General features: G+C 42.3%; 1 protein-coding gene across 3 annotated transcripts in view; it reads right to left on the bottom strand.

The window, feature by feature from the left end:
- ZNF385D (zinc finger protein 385D) overlaps nucleotides 1–15,622 on the bottom strand; it is an 804,272-nt gene that overhangs the window by 268,805 nt on the left and 519,845 nt on the right. The window contains exon 1 of one of the 3 annotated variants that reach the window (XM_001494960.6): nucleotides 10,937–11,581. The exons of 1 other annotated variant lie outside the window; for it this stretch is intronic. In XM_001494960.6, the coding sequence (XP_001495010.2) occupies nucleotides 10,937–10,958 (22 nt within the window). In that variant the 5' untranslated portion in view covers nucleotides 10,959–11,581. Of the gene's footprint in view, nucleotides 1–10,110; nucleotides 10,360–10,936; nucleotides 11,582–15,622 lie in introns of those variants that run through there. One more of the 3 variants, XM_023621277.2, reaches the window with a different exon arrangement.

Here is a 15,622-nt window from a genome sequence, read left to right as displayed (position 1 = left end):
TGAAGCCTTAGCCAGGCCTTTCTTTCCCTAAACAGCAAACAAAACGCATAAGTATTGATGTTCAGGGTAGGCAAACTGTACACTGAACCAAGAATGACTTCACCCCGGCTTGCTCATCATATCTCACGGCAAGAGGTGATTTACAAGCTGCCCTCTATAGAGATGGTGCAATAAAGATGATCCATGACCACTTACACTTGATCTTTGGGGTATTTCTTCTTCTTTTCAGTACAGGAGGGCAGTACGGAGTCAGGTCTATGAATTCACGGCAAGAGCCATTGCCAGCATTTAGTGAGAATGAACCCTGTGACAGTATGTCGAGTCCTTTACATATGCCATCTAATTTAATCCTTACAATTATTCTAGGAAGCATCATTTATTATTCCTGCTTCAAAGCTAGGGAAACTGAGGTCAAAGAGATCAAGTCACCTGCTCAAGTTCTCCGTGGGGAGCTTGGTCTCCAGCATTGAAGTCTGGATTTGAACTTGATCTGTTGGAACCAGGGGGACCAATTCATCCCAGTCTGCACGAGACTCTCTCAATTTCATCTCTGAAAGTTCCATGTCCTTGGCACTTCTCAGCCTCAGACAAAGTAGGATGGTTGGTCACCCTACTCAGAACTCACGCCATGGACCTTTCAGCATCTTGTGGAATAGAAATAGGGAGATTTGAGTTAGAGACTTAGCCTTGATTGCCCATATCTGAAGCAAGCTGTAGCCCAGAAAAATGACCTCTCGAGCCTTACTATTTAAAGTGTGGTCGGTGGACCAGCAGCACAGATGCCACTGGGAGCTTGTCAGAAAGGCAGAAACCTGGGCCGCACCCCCAGACCTACTGAATCAAGACCTGCATTTTCATATGATCCTCGGGTGATATGTATAACCTTAAATTTTAAGAAACATGGCTCTTAAATCCTTTCCAGAACCATACCACTGTGATCCTGGATCACAGGGAATGCTACTAGCACAGCATGAGCCTCTTTTGGGTGTCAGCTCTACAAAGAATCCCAAGTAGAAAGGAGGGGGGCCCATCCCTTAGGGACTTCCACTCTGGAAACCAGGGGGCAGCACAAGGCAGTTTGTAATCAGGTTCAGACTTCATGCGATGGACTGATTTCTCTAAGGCGAGGCAGCATGTGGAGGGGAGAAAGAACACAGGCTTCAGACTCCAATTGACCTCGGGTGGAATCCCGACCAGGTAGCCTGGGTGACCTGGGGCAAGCTGGAAACTCTTAGGGTGCAGATATGCTCTAGAAAGTAGTTAAAATTGCCCATTTCAGTGGTTCTGAATTCCAGCTGTCCTTCAGAATCAACTGAGGCTTTTTTTTTTTTTTAATGCAGATGCCTGGGCCCCACCCCGAGGGAAGAGGATTTAATGGGATTGCAGTCGGGCCTTGACAATAGCATCATTTCAAAGTTGCCCGGGGGATTCCTTTGTGCAGCCAGGATTTAGATCACTGATCTTCCTCTTAAGGATGGTGGTGAGGTGCCAATGAACCAGCTCACGCCAGCACTGGCACCGAGCAGGCATCCACGCTCTGTTAAATTCCCTGCCCTGTCAGTGGTGCCCACATCATCTGTCAGCACCAGGACTGCTCTCCACAAGTGGGAGTTGAGGAATTCTCTAAGGAAACCAAGAGGACCGGAAAGCCCACGTCTTAGGCTTCTCATTACAATATTCTTATTTATTAAGCATTTAAAAGTTTAGGAAAAAACACAGCCAAAAAAGAAGCAATTTACCAGAAGGTTGGTGTTTAGGATCCTACACAACTCTTTTATAAAGGAAATTTTCTTTAAAGGAACCTGTCTTCTAAAGCACCTTTTAACTGATAAAGCTTCCTTAGGATATGACTCCCAAGAATTCCCATAGACCTCTAAGTTACAGCCCGCCCTTCCTCGAGGCAGCTAATTAAAACACCTGGTGGTAATCATGCGACTTCCATATTGTGCACTGCATGGGCAATAGTTCCCAGCAGCTACAGCGGCGTTGCCTCAAAACAAGGGCACCATAACTTATGAACTGTCACAGCGCTTTACAGGCAGGCTTTGAGCGAGATGCTAATAATTCCATACAGGAAGGGTGGAATGGTTTGCCTTTTTTTTTTTTTTTTTTAATAGCAGGGCCAGTCAGCCAAAGAAATCAGTCTTTAAAAGTCCAGCAACACATGGAAGGATAAAAATCAATACTGAATCCCTCTTCCCTTCCCAAGCAACTATTAATAAACTCCCTCGGCTTTCAACGTGTCTATCCCCATTAGAGTCTTGGAGAGGAAGGAATATGGGACACAGAGTCTTTACAGAGGGTTTCCTGCCCTGTTCACTTTCTCTCCCCAGACTCTGCTTCTGCAATTTCCCTTTGTTATAGGATAACGATAAAGAACAGATTAGATGTGGCCTTGAAGGTACCTCTAACCCCACAATACAAGGGGCTGTTTGAGGAAGTAAGCAAATGCTCCCTTCCACAGTGAACTAGAAATCTCTGCTGGAATGCTAAGCTGCAGAGCTGAATACATAGTTCCAAGTTGTTTTTAATTTTTTTTAATCCGCTCTTCTCTTTCTAATTCACTTGGTTTTTCACATCCTCATAACAAGGCCCAATCATATGGCACTTTGCAGATTATGAAGCTTGCATTCAACATCTCTGTTGAGGTTCCACATCTGAAGCTCCCTGTCAGATAGACTCTTTAACCCATTGTAGGAAAGGAAAAATCGACGCAGACAGATTCAACTATTTGTCCAACATCACACTACGAGCAAGTGACAAAGTTGGTACTTGAACTGGGAGGGTTGGCGAGGACGTGCTGAAAGCTCTTCAACTATACTCCTGTCTCTCTTGCTGTATCTCTTCCAACCAAACCTCTCACCGATAATTGAGATGTTTTTGCAGAGACACTTTTATTTAAAGTGCCACTTACATCAGGTATGAGATCTCCTTTCAGGTCCTTGGCCAGTTTGCCCTGAGATCTGTTTCTCAAACTTTCGCTGGACTGCCAGGGGCTGACACCTGCAGCATGCATTGCCCAGGCTGCCTTGTCAGTTGGCCTCTGGCTCAGTTCCTCCAGTGAGGGGCAGAGGCAGTGCGCTGGAGGGTGGGCAAAAGGGAGAAGCTAGGGTATTTCTCTGTCTCTCTCTCTCTGTGCCTACAGCTGAATCCTCCTATCCTTCAATGTCTTAGGCCTGCCGTGATTCCAGCTCCCACCAGGAGGCGCTGGGCCCTGTCCTCCAGGACCCTATCTCTTGCGTCTTCATCTTACAACTGCCGGTGTCTTGCTACTTCTAATCTCTGGGTTGCCTCACGATCCCTTCTGTGGCTTCTCAGCTCTTCTAACACCCTTATAACAAATTATCTGCATTAAAGTCCTTCTTTTGGAATTAAGTGGCATGGTTCCTGATTCTGGTTGACCTTAACAGCTTTAATAACTTTTATCAATTTTCATACATTTGTATATTGGGTTGGAGATAGAGGGGAAAAGTAAGAGAGAATCAAATTTTACTGACGGCTTACCATGTACTTCCTGGGGCTTGGCACTTTTATATGCCTTGTATATTTTAGTCCTCAAAATAGAACTGTGGGAAACATATTATCATTATTCTCCTCTTACAAAAGAACTGGATATCAAAAATGTGAAGCGCCTTGCCCAAGATTACAGAGCCAGTAAGTGGAACAGTTCAGATTCTAATGTAGGCCATTTTTTCCTCTTTATCAGTCACAGAATAAAGTGCCAGGCTGGGACTCCATCTTGAATAAATCCTGGAGATGGTGTCGTTGTAAATATCAAAGAGTTTCTAGCACAAATGACTTGGAGTTTTTTCCCAAGCATTGAGTTAAACTGTGAGACAGCAGGAAATATAATTACTACAAGCCTTAATATCCAACACTGCCTTGGAGAAACGGAGAGAGTAGAGAAAGCCTGGGTCCTGCCTGAGGCCGATTTATGCCTTCTAATTAGTATTTTTGTGTGATTATGAATTATTTGATGTAAAAAGAGAAGGCAGGATAAATAAAAGTATGAGTTATGCTCAGGCCTTGGTTATCAATTGTGATTCCACAAAGTCAAAACACAAACGTATCTTAGATCCCAATCATTTGGATTCATTTCTTTAGCTATCAGCTGCAATTTTTTTTCTACCATTTATATTACAAATAATCTTCCATTCATAAAATTATCCCCTATGCTCTGCTGTAAAGAGTAAAGAAAACTGAAGTCAGTCTCAGAAGTACTGAATTGGAGTCTCGGCCTTAACATTGACTAGCTGTGTGACCTTGAGAAAGCAATCTCAGTCATCTGAGGCTCAGATTCCTCATCTAAAAATAGGAATAATTATATTTTGTCTACCTCCTGCAATGGGTCATTTTAAGGATAAAAAAAAGCATAATGTTGATGCATTTTGAAAAATACAAATTGCTATACAAGTGTAAGGGATCATGTTTATTAAAGTACGTTTATATTCATTATTGCGTTTTTATCCTCAGAGCAATCTGCCACAAGTACTTTCCCTCATCAGCCGAATGCATGAATATGAAAAAGGTAAGTGTGAAGAACAATTTTACAAAAGCCTTGCAAATAGGAGTCAAAATTATCTCCATTTTCTTCAGCCTTCACAAGTGGCAATCTTCAAAGTTGGGGGCCTTCCCGGGCATTTTCGGCTACTTGTACACAGGGGGTTTTCTTGCCTGCCTCCGCCTGTGGCAAGAGAATGTTGTGATCAGGAGAATTGATACGATGCACACTTCTACCATCTTAGAGGATGATTTTAGGTGTTTTCAGACATTTTGGTCTTAATATTGGTCTTAATATTCTATTGATTTGTCCCTCTTTTCTCTTGACACTGCAGAGTCCCATGAAGAGAGAAGGAAATGGAAACAGAAAAAAGATTGGGGAATTCCTTAGGTTTATTTCAAGATTTAATTCTTAAAGACTAGTCCTTTTACAGATTAAAAAAAAAAAAGCAGCTAGTGTCTCAGGAGCAAAGCGGAGCTCACGTCTCTTGTCAACACACAGACACCAGCTTTCAGGGGGAACGGCAGCCTTAAAGGATCCACTGAGAAAGGGGCCCTCCTTCCTCTCTGGTCTCCAACAGCCATTCAATCTTGCACAATCAACACATGTTTGAAAGTGCCTGTGTGCCTGGCATGGAGCCGAGCAGGGTGCTGAGGATACAGATCAAACACCATTCATCCATTAGCAGAATTCTCAGCTGCCAAACCCACCCCAGCCACCGCCCCCATCTCCCACCAGGTACAATGGTGCTTTGGGGCAGACCGTGTTGGCTCAGAGCACCAATCCTGACTCTGCTGCCCATTTCCCTTCTGACCTTGGCCAGGTTACTTTTCTTTTTCCTCCCCACTTACAGAAATGTGATACTGCAAGTGGGCGAAAAAAGACAAAACTGGAAGGTTGATAAGGAGAAGGGGTTCAGGGCACCCGATCCAGTGTTCTGACAGAAGTTCATATGCATTTCAGGATTTGGAATCAAGAGGGTTTCGTAGAAATACCTTCAATTTTAAAGGCCGTGCAAACCTGGCGCTCACATCCACTGAAGGCCGACTTCCAGCTGCTTCATAATGATTTTAACGCTGCAACAGAGCAAAGCATCTTCCTATTTTCAACCCTAGCAATTTGGTTTAAGCATGATCTCAACCACTTTAAGCTTTGATATTTCTAGCCACCTCTTATGCTGTATTTTCTCTTAATGCCAGCAATCATGTGTGAAATTCTGTTGCAAAACTAATCTTTGTGGGAAATGATATGTAATGGTTTCTTTAAAGAGAGAGAGAGAGAGCAGCGACTATGACCTTTGTTGTTTTTTGACATGTTTTTCAGAGTGTAATACAAATGGAAACATCTCTTTCTCAAGGTCACAGAAACAGGTTTCTGCTTATACAAGCATTACTCCTTATTAAGCAGAAAAAGCTTTGAAAATTATCCTTATGACTTGATTTCTAAAACCTCTAAGGTATATAATGGTTGTTAAACTTGAAAGCCAGCTGTGCTCAAAACACAGTTTTATATCCATCTTATTATTTCAATAATGTTTTACCTTGCAAATAATGTGAAAAGATTTAGGAATACATAAAAGATGTGAATGAAGAATAATATTTGGGTATTTATATAACAAAGTACTATTTGACAAGCCAGTGTGAAACATACACACACACACACACACACTAGCCAACACATGTTGTCTTATCAAGGAAGGTTTCAGTCAAAAGCAGCTGTGACCAAATCTTCTGGAATGGAAGTCAGAAACCACTAATTTAAATTTTTCATTTGTTTTCTAGAACAATTATGCCACCCACAAAAAGCGTAACTTTGCAAGTCGTCATTATCTCATGAATTTTGGAACTTATCCCTTAAATAAACTCATCTCATTTCCATATAATTACAGCAACTAAGAAGGTCCTTTGGAAAAAAATACAAATTTTTAGCTCAAACTTTAAGGGTGCAATAAGGAATCCGTGTTACTGGCATATTGATCAAATTTGGTTCCTTCAAATAAAAACTTCATATGAATTTAAAGAGGATGGTCCTGAGGGAGAAATCTACGGTTTTTGAAGTTCTCTCAGATTTCTGCTTCCTGCATATGATCCTTTCCAAGAGTATTCACCGGCCACAGTGTCCATCCTAGTTATGCAGTAATTTACGGAACATCATTTCGATTCATTTGCAATAAAACATAATGGTAATGATTTCAAACTTTAAAAAGGGGGGATCTGGATTTACAAGTTCCTTCCTGAATGATTCTCTCCCCCTGTCAGCCGCAGGAAGACAGAAACACCTCCAGCGTGTTTAAAAGACTCTGGTGGACCTAATTCCCCATAACAGATCACTCAGTGCAAACTAATTAGGGCGAGTTAAATGTTTCCACTGAAAACATAAAAAAAGAGGAATGTTTTTCTCTGCTGCCTGCTGTTTTTTGCTCATTTCCTTCCTTATAACCTCACCGCCTAACTGTTTTTCTAACATACTGCTTTAGAGGTGAAACTTGATGGTCCAGCCACAACCAAAAGTGTAAATGCTGACTTGAGAATGTTTTAAACATCCCAGGGGAAAAACAAAGTCCCTCCTATGACAATGTACAAACCTGTCTGTTATAGGCAGGGGAATAGGTTTCTGGCCTAGAATTTTCCTACCAGGTTTTTTTCTTCCAGCTGTTATATTAAAAGCTTCCTCAATCAAGTATTTCTTGTTATGATAGGAACTCCATTAAGTATTTTTCCTATTTTTCTTAGGCATTTTCAGAAAGACAGCTGATCCACAATTAACCTAAGCTGAACCTGAATGGCTCATTCACACTTTGTAAATTTTGCTCGCCTTTTCTCCAGGTTTAATTAATACGCCATTAACAGCAGCCTTGAGAGTGAGCCCTCCTATTTGTCTCTAAGTTCTGCTCATTTGTTTAAGGTGCATCAGTTCTTTTTTCAGGAATCTTCTCATGGAGCAAGCCCCAGCCCCACCTTGGCTCTAAGCTCACCATAGTCTCCATCTGGTTTCCTCGGGCCTGAAAACGTCCTGATCTTCAGCCATAGAGAATCTCCTCAGTGCCATCAGCCTCCCATTTTCTCTCCTGATGGCAAAGGGTTGAGGCATGGCACCTCTCTGGCCAAGCATGGACAGTTTGTGAGGTTGACATGACACTGGCAACAGTTCACCATTCCAGCAGTAGAGAAATGTGTTGGGCCAGATGGAAAGGGGAAGATGATTCAGACATACGGTGCTTAGAGCTGGAGACAGTACATGGTTACAACCTTCTGCCAGGCTCTGAGAAATAGCTGGGAGGCACTCAAGCAAAGAGCCTGCCCTTCCCACCAGCACACTCCTCTTCACCAAACTGTAAGATGGCAGCTCAGGGCTGTTGTACTGACAACCACCCACTGCCTCTCTTCCTTAATCTGGGGCGAAATCTCCAAGCTGCCTTGCTTTTATTTCTGGATAAATTATTAACGGCTACTCATCCTTGGCAAATGTAATTTTGAACTATGTAAAATATTTATGGGGTGGAGAGGGTAACTTCCTAAGTATTTATTATTTCCCTTGCTTTTACAGTAAATCCCAATCAGGTTGCTGACCGGGATTTTCCTTGCTTCTCTCTCCCACGTGAACCTTATTTTTAACTCCAAGTAATGAATGCAGGATCGATAGAAGAAGTAACAAAAGTATCCACGGTGACTGAACAGCAAACTCTTAAATCACTGCGCAGTAAGTGCAAATGAACAATTATTGAAAACACTGCACTAAAATTTCAATAGGAGATAAGAGTGAGGCTTAAGTCATTAAAAGGGTCCATTAGTCTTGTAAGTCTGAGACAGCACACTCAAAACATGAGCTATGCTTGAGAACTGGAAATATTACATATTCCACCAACTTGCACGCACACAACTGACTCCAACTGAGCAAGGACATGGTCCAATTGTCCAGTCCCTAAGGGGAAGGAGGCATACAGAGAAGCAGAGAGGCTGAGCCTTGATTCCTCAGTTATATTTGACAGGGAGGTGTGTGTGCAACACTGACAAATTAGATTATTTATAAGGGAGTAAATATGCCGCTTGCATATCAATTCACCCAGTGTTACAGCATCACCATGCTCTCCATCACTCCCCGCTGGGGATGCAAATAAAAGACTTCTGACACTTCTACCCCATTCCCACAAATCACCAGAAGAGCCCAAGAATGCAGCCCTGCTTTCCCTTTGTCCCTGTTCTCCCTGACTTCATAAACCATTTGCAGTTCCAAAACGGAGAAAGTAACGGGCAACCAAATTGCAAAGTGAAAGCACTGGTTTGAAAAATCACCTGAAATAGCTAAAATTTTGGACACACACACACACGCATGCACACACACACACATAAATATACGCACTCATAAATATACTTACATACATACATAGTCTTAGGGATTTGCAAACATTAGAATGCTATAGAATCTTAACATGCCCGGGTTGTATTGCTCAATTCTTCTTGCCCTAGCTCTTGTACCATGCATTTCATTAGAGACAGGTGGGAGCCCAGAGTTCTGGGTGTCTAACAGCTTGAGTGAGGGGCCACATAACATAACCTGAAAGAAACGGCGTTCCTGAATACACACGATTTCCTTCGTGAACATAAAAACACATCTGATGCTGGAATCACGGTAAGATTGAACCACGCTCACGACAGAGAGGGCAACTTTAGCCTTGTCTTTCAAAGAGTATAGCTTCATCTGAAGAGGACATCACATTCCATTTTGTACTATTAAAACTTGCATTACACAGTGAAACTAATTGTCCTGTGGGTCACTCTGTTTTCCCAGACGGCTGGATGAGCATACAGTTAATAACGTGAGCAAGCCTAGCGAACAATTCCTCCAATAGCCACATGATAATCCAGTACAGCATGGATGGCCTCTGACCAGTACTTTTAGACTATACCACGACTCTGGGTAACGCTGCTCCCCCACCACAATCACATAGGGAATTGTTGCAAGAGGCCGAAAACTTAAACTACAATTATAATCTACTTGCCATTTCTCATATATCATTACAGAAGCAGGAATTTTATTTTGCCCAAAAGACATATTATCTTTACCAGCTTTTCCATTTATCAAAAATATATTCACAATAAATACTTGCTATTTTATTAATTGCCAACAAACAAGACTACCACCTCCATTACTATGCCCTGGAAAGAGGTGTTAACTCCGGATTCTGTTTAAATTTGGCTAGGAAATGAGAACCGTTCTTCCCAATCAATTTCAGTATTTAAGACTTCTTTTCCAATATGACACACATTATAGGGAAATCAAAACTGCTGTCAAGACAACTACAGGCGTTCGGATTTGCAACTTGGGCTCCTTCCACACTTTCGCAAATGTTTCAAAGGCTCAAGAAAACAAAACAAAGCAAATAGTACACACAGAAGTAAATACCCAAGAAGCTAATACTGCCCACTGCAAGTTTATCTAAATGAATCGCTAGTCTGAAAAATGACTCTAGACTTCAGATTTAAAGCAAACCAAGAAATCACCCAGAGCATTTGCATCTTGGAATCCTTCCCACGCCGCTCGCCAGTTGCTCTCACAAACGTTTTAGTATCAGATAGATGCCCTTAGATGACGACGCGGGATGAACTTACAGAAGGAAAGCATAACTTCAGGGAGGAGGAAAGGATATTCAGTCCTAATCCTTGGCTGCTTCCTATTTACTGAAGGGGTTTTGCCCTCTCTCCTAGCAGTAAGTTGCAGCGTTACCCTGCAAATGTACAGCTCCCAGCCGGCTCGCAGCGCTCCACTGATAGCCCAGATCTGAGCCTCAGCATGTTTTCTGGAAATGCACGCAGCTCAGCTGAAAACCTTAGGGAGGTTTCCACCGTGGCACACAATAAACTGCACAAATATTGAACAGCTCCGGGACCTCTAAGGGTTTAAAATAATATGCATTTTGTGCTAGGCTGCTGCTAGATGGGAAACTGGGATGGTATGGAGTGTGCTCAGCTGCTTAACTACTGCACACCAAAGAATGTTTTCCCATTCCGCCTCAGAATTCGGGAAAAACCAAAATGCTTAATAAAACATTGACATTGACTAAGCTTTCACAGCATCAGTAGTATAGGAACTTTCTTTCACATTCCATTAAGTTAGCCCATTACTTCCCACGCATCATATCTCCTTCTTCACCTAGCTAAAAAAGCCAACTTCATGCAGACGAATCAAGGCAAAGTTTATCCACCCCCACCCCTGTCTCTTTTCTTTTCCAACTTAAACTCATCCATGACTAATAAATAGCCCCAACTGTGGCACAAAGCAAGCTTCGAAGGCTCCACCAGCTTGGTCCTCCAGTAGCCAACTGGAGGTGGGTTTAATGTCATATATTCTCGCGGCTTAAAGATTTTGTAAAGGGCTTGTCTGCACTGATGAAGAGCTGGGCACCCCCAGAATTACATCATCAGAGTTAACACTCACCAAAATACATTATGTTTCTCATTAATCAGACAGCTGGAACCCCACCGCGGCGTCTTCAGCATCAGCTCGCACCCAAGGCTGACACGCAGAGCAGAGCCGTTTCATGCTACATTCGGTGGAAATGTCCCCGGCGTGGAGAGCAGCGAGCGCCGAGCGTGCCTCCCCCGCGGGATGAGCGCCTTGCAGGCTGCCTTTCCCGGGCTACGATCCCCGGCGGCAGGAGCGTGCGCTCGGGCTGCCTGCTGCACTGCCCATCCTTACTGTAATCCGACTCCTCCTTGCGATGTCCTTGCCGCGCCTGTGACATCAGGACTGAGAGTACTACAAACAGACACCCCCACCCCACCCTACCCCACCCCCGGTTAGCAGCGGCTCCATGAGGTGCTCCGATTGCCTGCCTGGACCAACCATGGTTCTCGGGAAGCTTTGACGAACCCGGAGACCTGGGAGGGGGCGGAGTGAGGGGCGCGAGAGGCTCTCTTAAAGAGAGAAGGGTGTCTGGATCCACATAGACTCGCACAGGGGAAATTCACCAAGGTGCGGGAGGGGACGTGGTTAAGGCGAGTTCTGCCATTAACGTGTAATTAGACACACTTTTATCCCGCCCCTCCGGTGAATGTCGTTCTCCTCGCCAAAATTTAGCCTCCTCTTCCAAGTTAAAAAGGCAGTGGGAAAAGGATTGGCGCTCTGTGCCTGCATTCTCTTTGCTGTGGGCTTTAGGGTTTGTTGTTTGTGATGTTTATACCTAAAAGGAATAAAAGATTCAAGGGACCATTGCTAGGGTAGTAGAGGATTTCACTTAAAAGTGATCAGATCACAGAAACTCAGTAGTTGGTGGACAGTTATTTTTATTTTTTGAGTATTTTCTGAGCTAGGTTGATTGAGAAATGTAAAGAAAAATAACTGGTGATAAAAATCACCTCCCAGTTTTACGAGATCACATTTGCTGTCTCCCTTAGTAGGTAGTAGAAGGGACACTGAAGCTGAACTGATCTTTGACGCCTGAAGGGGAGAGAGATTTTAGCCTGAAACACAACCAAGATTGTGTCATGACTTTGGTCACCAGTATAATATAGATACACACACACACACACACATACGCATGCTCACACGCCCATTAAATTTGAGATGAACAGTCAAGAAAGGCAAAGCTTAGCCAAGCCTCTGGCTCCTCCAATAGCCTAATGAATTGCAGTCCTTATCTTACATAGAAAAGGATGTTAGGAAGAAACCCCTGAAAGCTGTGCTGATTAATACTTAAATGCTCAGCATGGAAAATAAACCCACAGAGCAAGTTCCGTTCCCTAAAGACTTAGCACTTTGGGACCCAACTTACCTACTGGACCATTCAGACTTAAAAATTTCTAGAAAAATCTATGAAATTAAGAACTGAAGATAAAGACAGAACTGCAGCCTATGGAAGGAAGCAATTGATATATTTTTAATACGGGTTTTTATAAGCCATGGTAGCAAATATTTCTACACGCTGATATTAAAATATTCAGTGGGCTTTCCTTGCACAATTCTATATCTGTTGGTGGATTTAACGCATATTGGAACTGGGGGCGGGGGAGCTGAAGCTCATAATATCAGCTTGCCATGCAATCTTGCAAAAATGCTTAACCCCCCATTTCTTATCTGTGAAAAAGTACGGTGACCAATATCCTCTCTCGCAATGGATTATAAAGAATTTAATGAATGCGACTAGGTAATCATATATAAATCAAAACTATTTCTGTGAGTCTTAGGATGAATCTAGTGACGTTCTTGGAGAAATATTCTTCATTTAAAGCAACTTGGAGGAAGAGTTTAAACAGTAAAGAATATTTACTTTTTTCCTCCTTTTTTAAATTAAAAATAAAAAGAATGTTACAGGAAAATCCTGAAGAAAACACGCAAGTGTTTTTCCTTTTGGACAGATGGAAATCATCCAAAAGTACAATTAATGGCCCTTCCCTCAGGCAAAAGAACCATCTGTGATGCAGCTTATTCATGAGGCTCATCAGATGTCTTGACCTCCTACAGGGGCTAGGGGGCACTGTAGTTTAATGTTAGAGTTTTTGGTCCTTTTGAGTTCCTGTAGTTAGCAGACGCAGACCTTGAGAGTTGAGGTTAAAACAGGAGATTTCAGACGCTCAAGGACTGTCTTAATAATTAATAACACGCTTGAATTTGCATGGCATTTTGCAGTAACAAGCTCCTTTCACTCATGTCCTCTTCTTACTCACTAACAGAGATAGAAAAGTGGACATTATCCATGTCACAAATCAAGAACTTACGGCTGAGAAATGTTAAGCAACTTTCTCAATGATGCGGTCAGGAAAGCAGTGGCCTTACTATTTGTATGTTGAATTGGTGTTCAAGTCCCCTGCAGATGTCTTTATTCAAAGACATAAATTATAAATTTCCCAATTATAATGGCTCAGGTAAAGGTCTTCCCCAATCAAATTATGTCACTGAATGTTCCACAAAAAAAAAAATATGTCTATATGGTCATGAATATATAGGCAGAGAATATTCGGTAAGAGAACATTCCAACCTCTGCCTGGTCTGTAGAGGATTATGCCCGAAAGAACAGCATGTAGCCTCTTAAAGAGCATGGCATCTAGAAGCAACTGAGTGTTACACCCATACGATGGAATTCTGTTCAACCAAAAAAAGGAAGGTGTCTGCTGTATTTAAAGCTATGCCCCACCCTCCTTCAATTAAGGGATATCTGGAATGTCAAGGCCTCAGATACAAACGCTGCTTATTTCTGGATGGAAAGCAAGTGATTTTTATTTTAATTTTACATTTTTATTGTTTCTGCTAAAATTACTTTATTTGTATATATTATATTTATAAAGGGAAAAAAATGCAACTATTTTTATTTTCAAACAGAATAACACCCAAAGAAATGCACAGCTGATGTTGGCCAGACATGGTTTGTGGACATACCAGCTGTGCCTGAGAGATGCTCCCACATATGACCTCCAGGAGAAGACCCAGCAGCTTCCAGGGAAAGACACAGTTCACACCTCTGACCTTTATCCATCTCCAAGAAGGTCTGAGAAGCTGAGAGATTCTGAGAGGGAATCATGTCACTACTTGTCATATAGAAATATACCTTTCCCTATTAAAAGAAAGAATGCTCTAAAAGCAGTTACATATTTGAAGCAAAAACATTATGGTAAGATGAGAATTTTCTCTCTGCTCGAATGTCCAGATAGGTACCCGCTGAATGCCTCATCTCCTTCAGGTCTGGCTCAAAGGTTGGTCAGTGTAGTCATTCCTGCTTTCCCTTTTCACAGCTTCAGATTGCCTTTGTCCCCCTCCTGGCATTCCCTGGCCTCCATCCCTCCCTTTTTATTCTCTGTAGCAGTTATCACCATCTGACACACAACTGCCAACATCTGTTTATTCTGATCTCTCTTCTCTGGAATGTAATCTTCTTGAGGGCAGGAATTTCTGTTTGTTGTTCACTGCTGTACCCACAGTGCTTATAAGGGCATCTAACATTTGTTGCTTCTCAATAAATATTTGTGAATGAATGCATGAACATACTGAGTACAACCGTATTGTGTGTAAAACATCATACTTTTCTATGTGCCTGCAGTCAGTTCTTTGAGGTTGATGGTGTTTTATGCAAAGTGTTTGCACAAATCGAATTTGTCCATGCTTAGCAGCAGCTGTTCTTAAATTCCATGCAATACAGATGCCAGGTGGTACTGCAGGCCACAGTCTGTGCGCTTGCTGGTCCTCTCAAGTTCTCACAGCCGAACGCAGCAGTAATTTAGCACTGAGTTAGCACAGCCCAGTGTGTCTTCCACTGCCTTCCCCGGAGCCTTAGTTTAGTCCACTTTCATCCCTTACCCATATTGCAGCAATAAAATTTTATCCAATGTTCCTGACTCCAGGCTTGCCCGAGTCCAGTCCATTCTCCATATTAGATCCGTTATTATCTTTTTTTAAACAGATATGATCAAGTCACTACCTTGCTCAATACTCTTTACTGTCTCTCTGTTTCACCCACCAGGGTATATAAGGCTTTTCACAACCAGGCCCCTGATTACTCCTCCCTTTGTAAATGCTTTATCTTTACACTCTTCACTCCAGTCCTGTTGCATGACTACAGTTCCCCTAGAGGCTATATTCTCTCTTACCAGCTCTCTTTACCTTGACAATTCCTATTCAACCTTCCGGTCTCTGTTCAAGTATTCTTTCTGCTGAGAACACTTTCCTAACCTCAAGACTGAATGAGGGGCTGCTCTTATTTTTTTCACAGAACACACTAGACTGATTCCTATTCCAGCGTTTAAACATAGTGTGGGAATTTCCCTTGACTTGTCTGTCTCTCAAATGAAAGAGGATGCTCTTTTTTTAATCTCCATGACATAATACAAATCGGTACTTAATGAATGAATTCATTTTTTATCTATTCATTCATTCAATATTCGTTGAATAAATTCAATATCTTCTGAATGCCTACTTTGCGCCATACATCGTTCTACGTACTGGATAAAGATACTGCAGAAAGTGCAAAGGACAATAGGGGACATTCCTGAGGGGAAACTGAGAAGAGCAAAAAAGCCAAGGAGCTGGAGCTGAGTAGGTTCTGAAGAGCATATTAAGAGTTGAAGTCGAATAGGTCACATGGAGCCTAATTCAGTAGGACTTTGTAGGTCATATTATAAGGACTTTGATTTT

The sequence above is a fragment of the Equus caballus genome, chromosome 16 (assembly GCF_041296265.1).
Source record: "Equus caballus isolate H_3958 breed thoroughbred chromosome 16, TB-T2T, whole genome shotgun sequence".
NCBI lineage: Eukaryota > Metazoa > Chordata > Mammalia > Perissodactyla > Equidae > Equus > Equus caballus.
The sequence above is the reverse complement of the archived record's forward strand: the minus strand, read 5'-3'. Positions and strand labels throughout refer to the sequence as shown.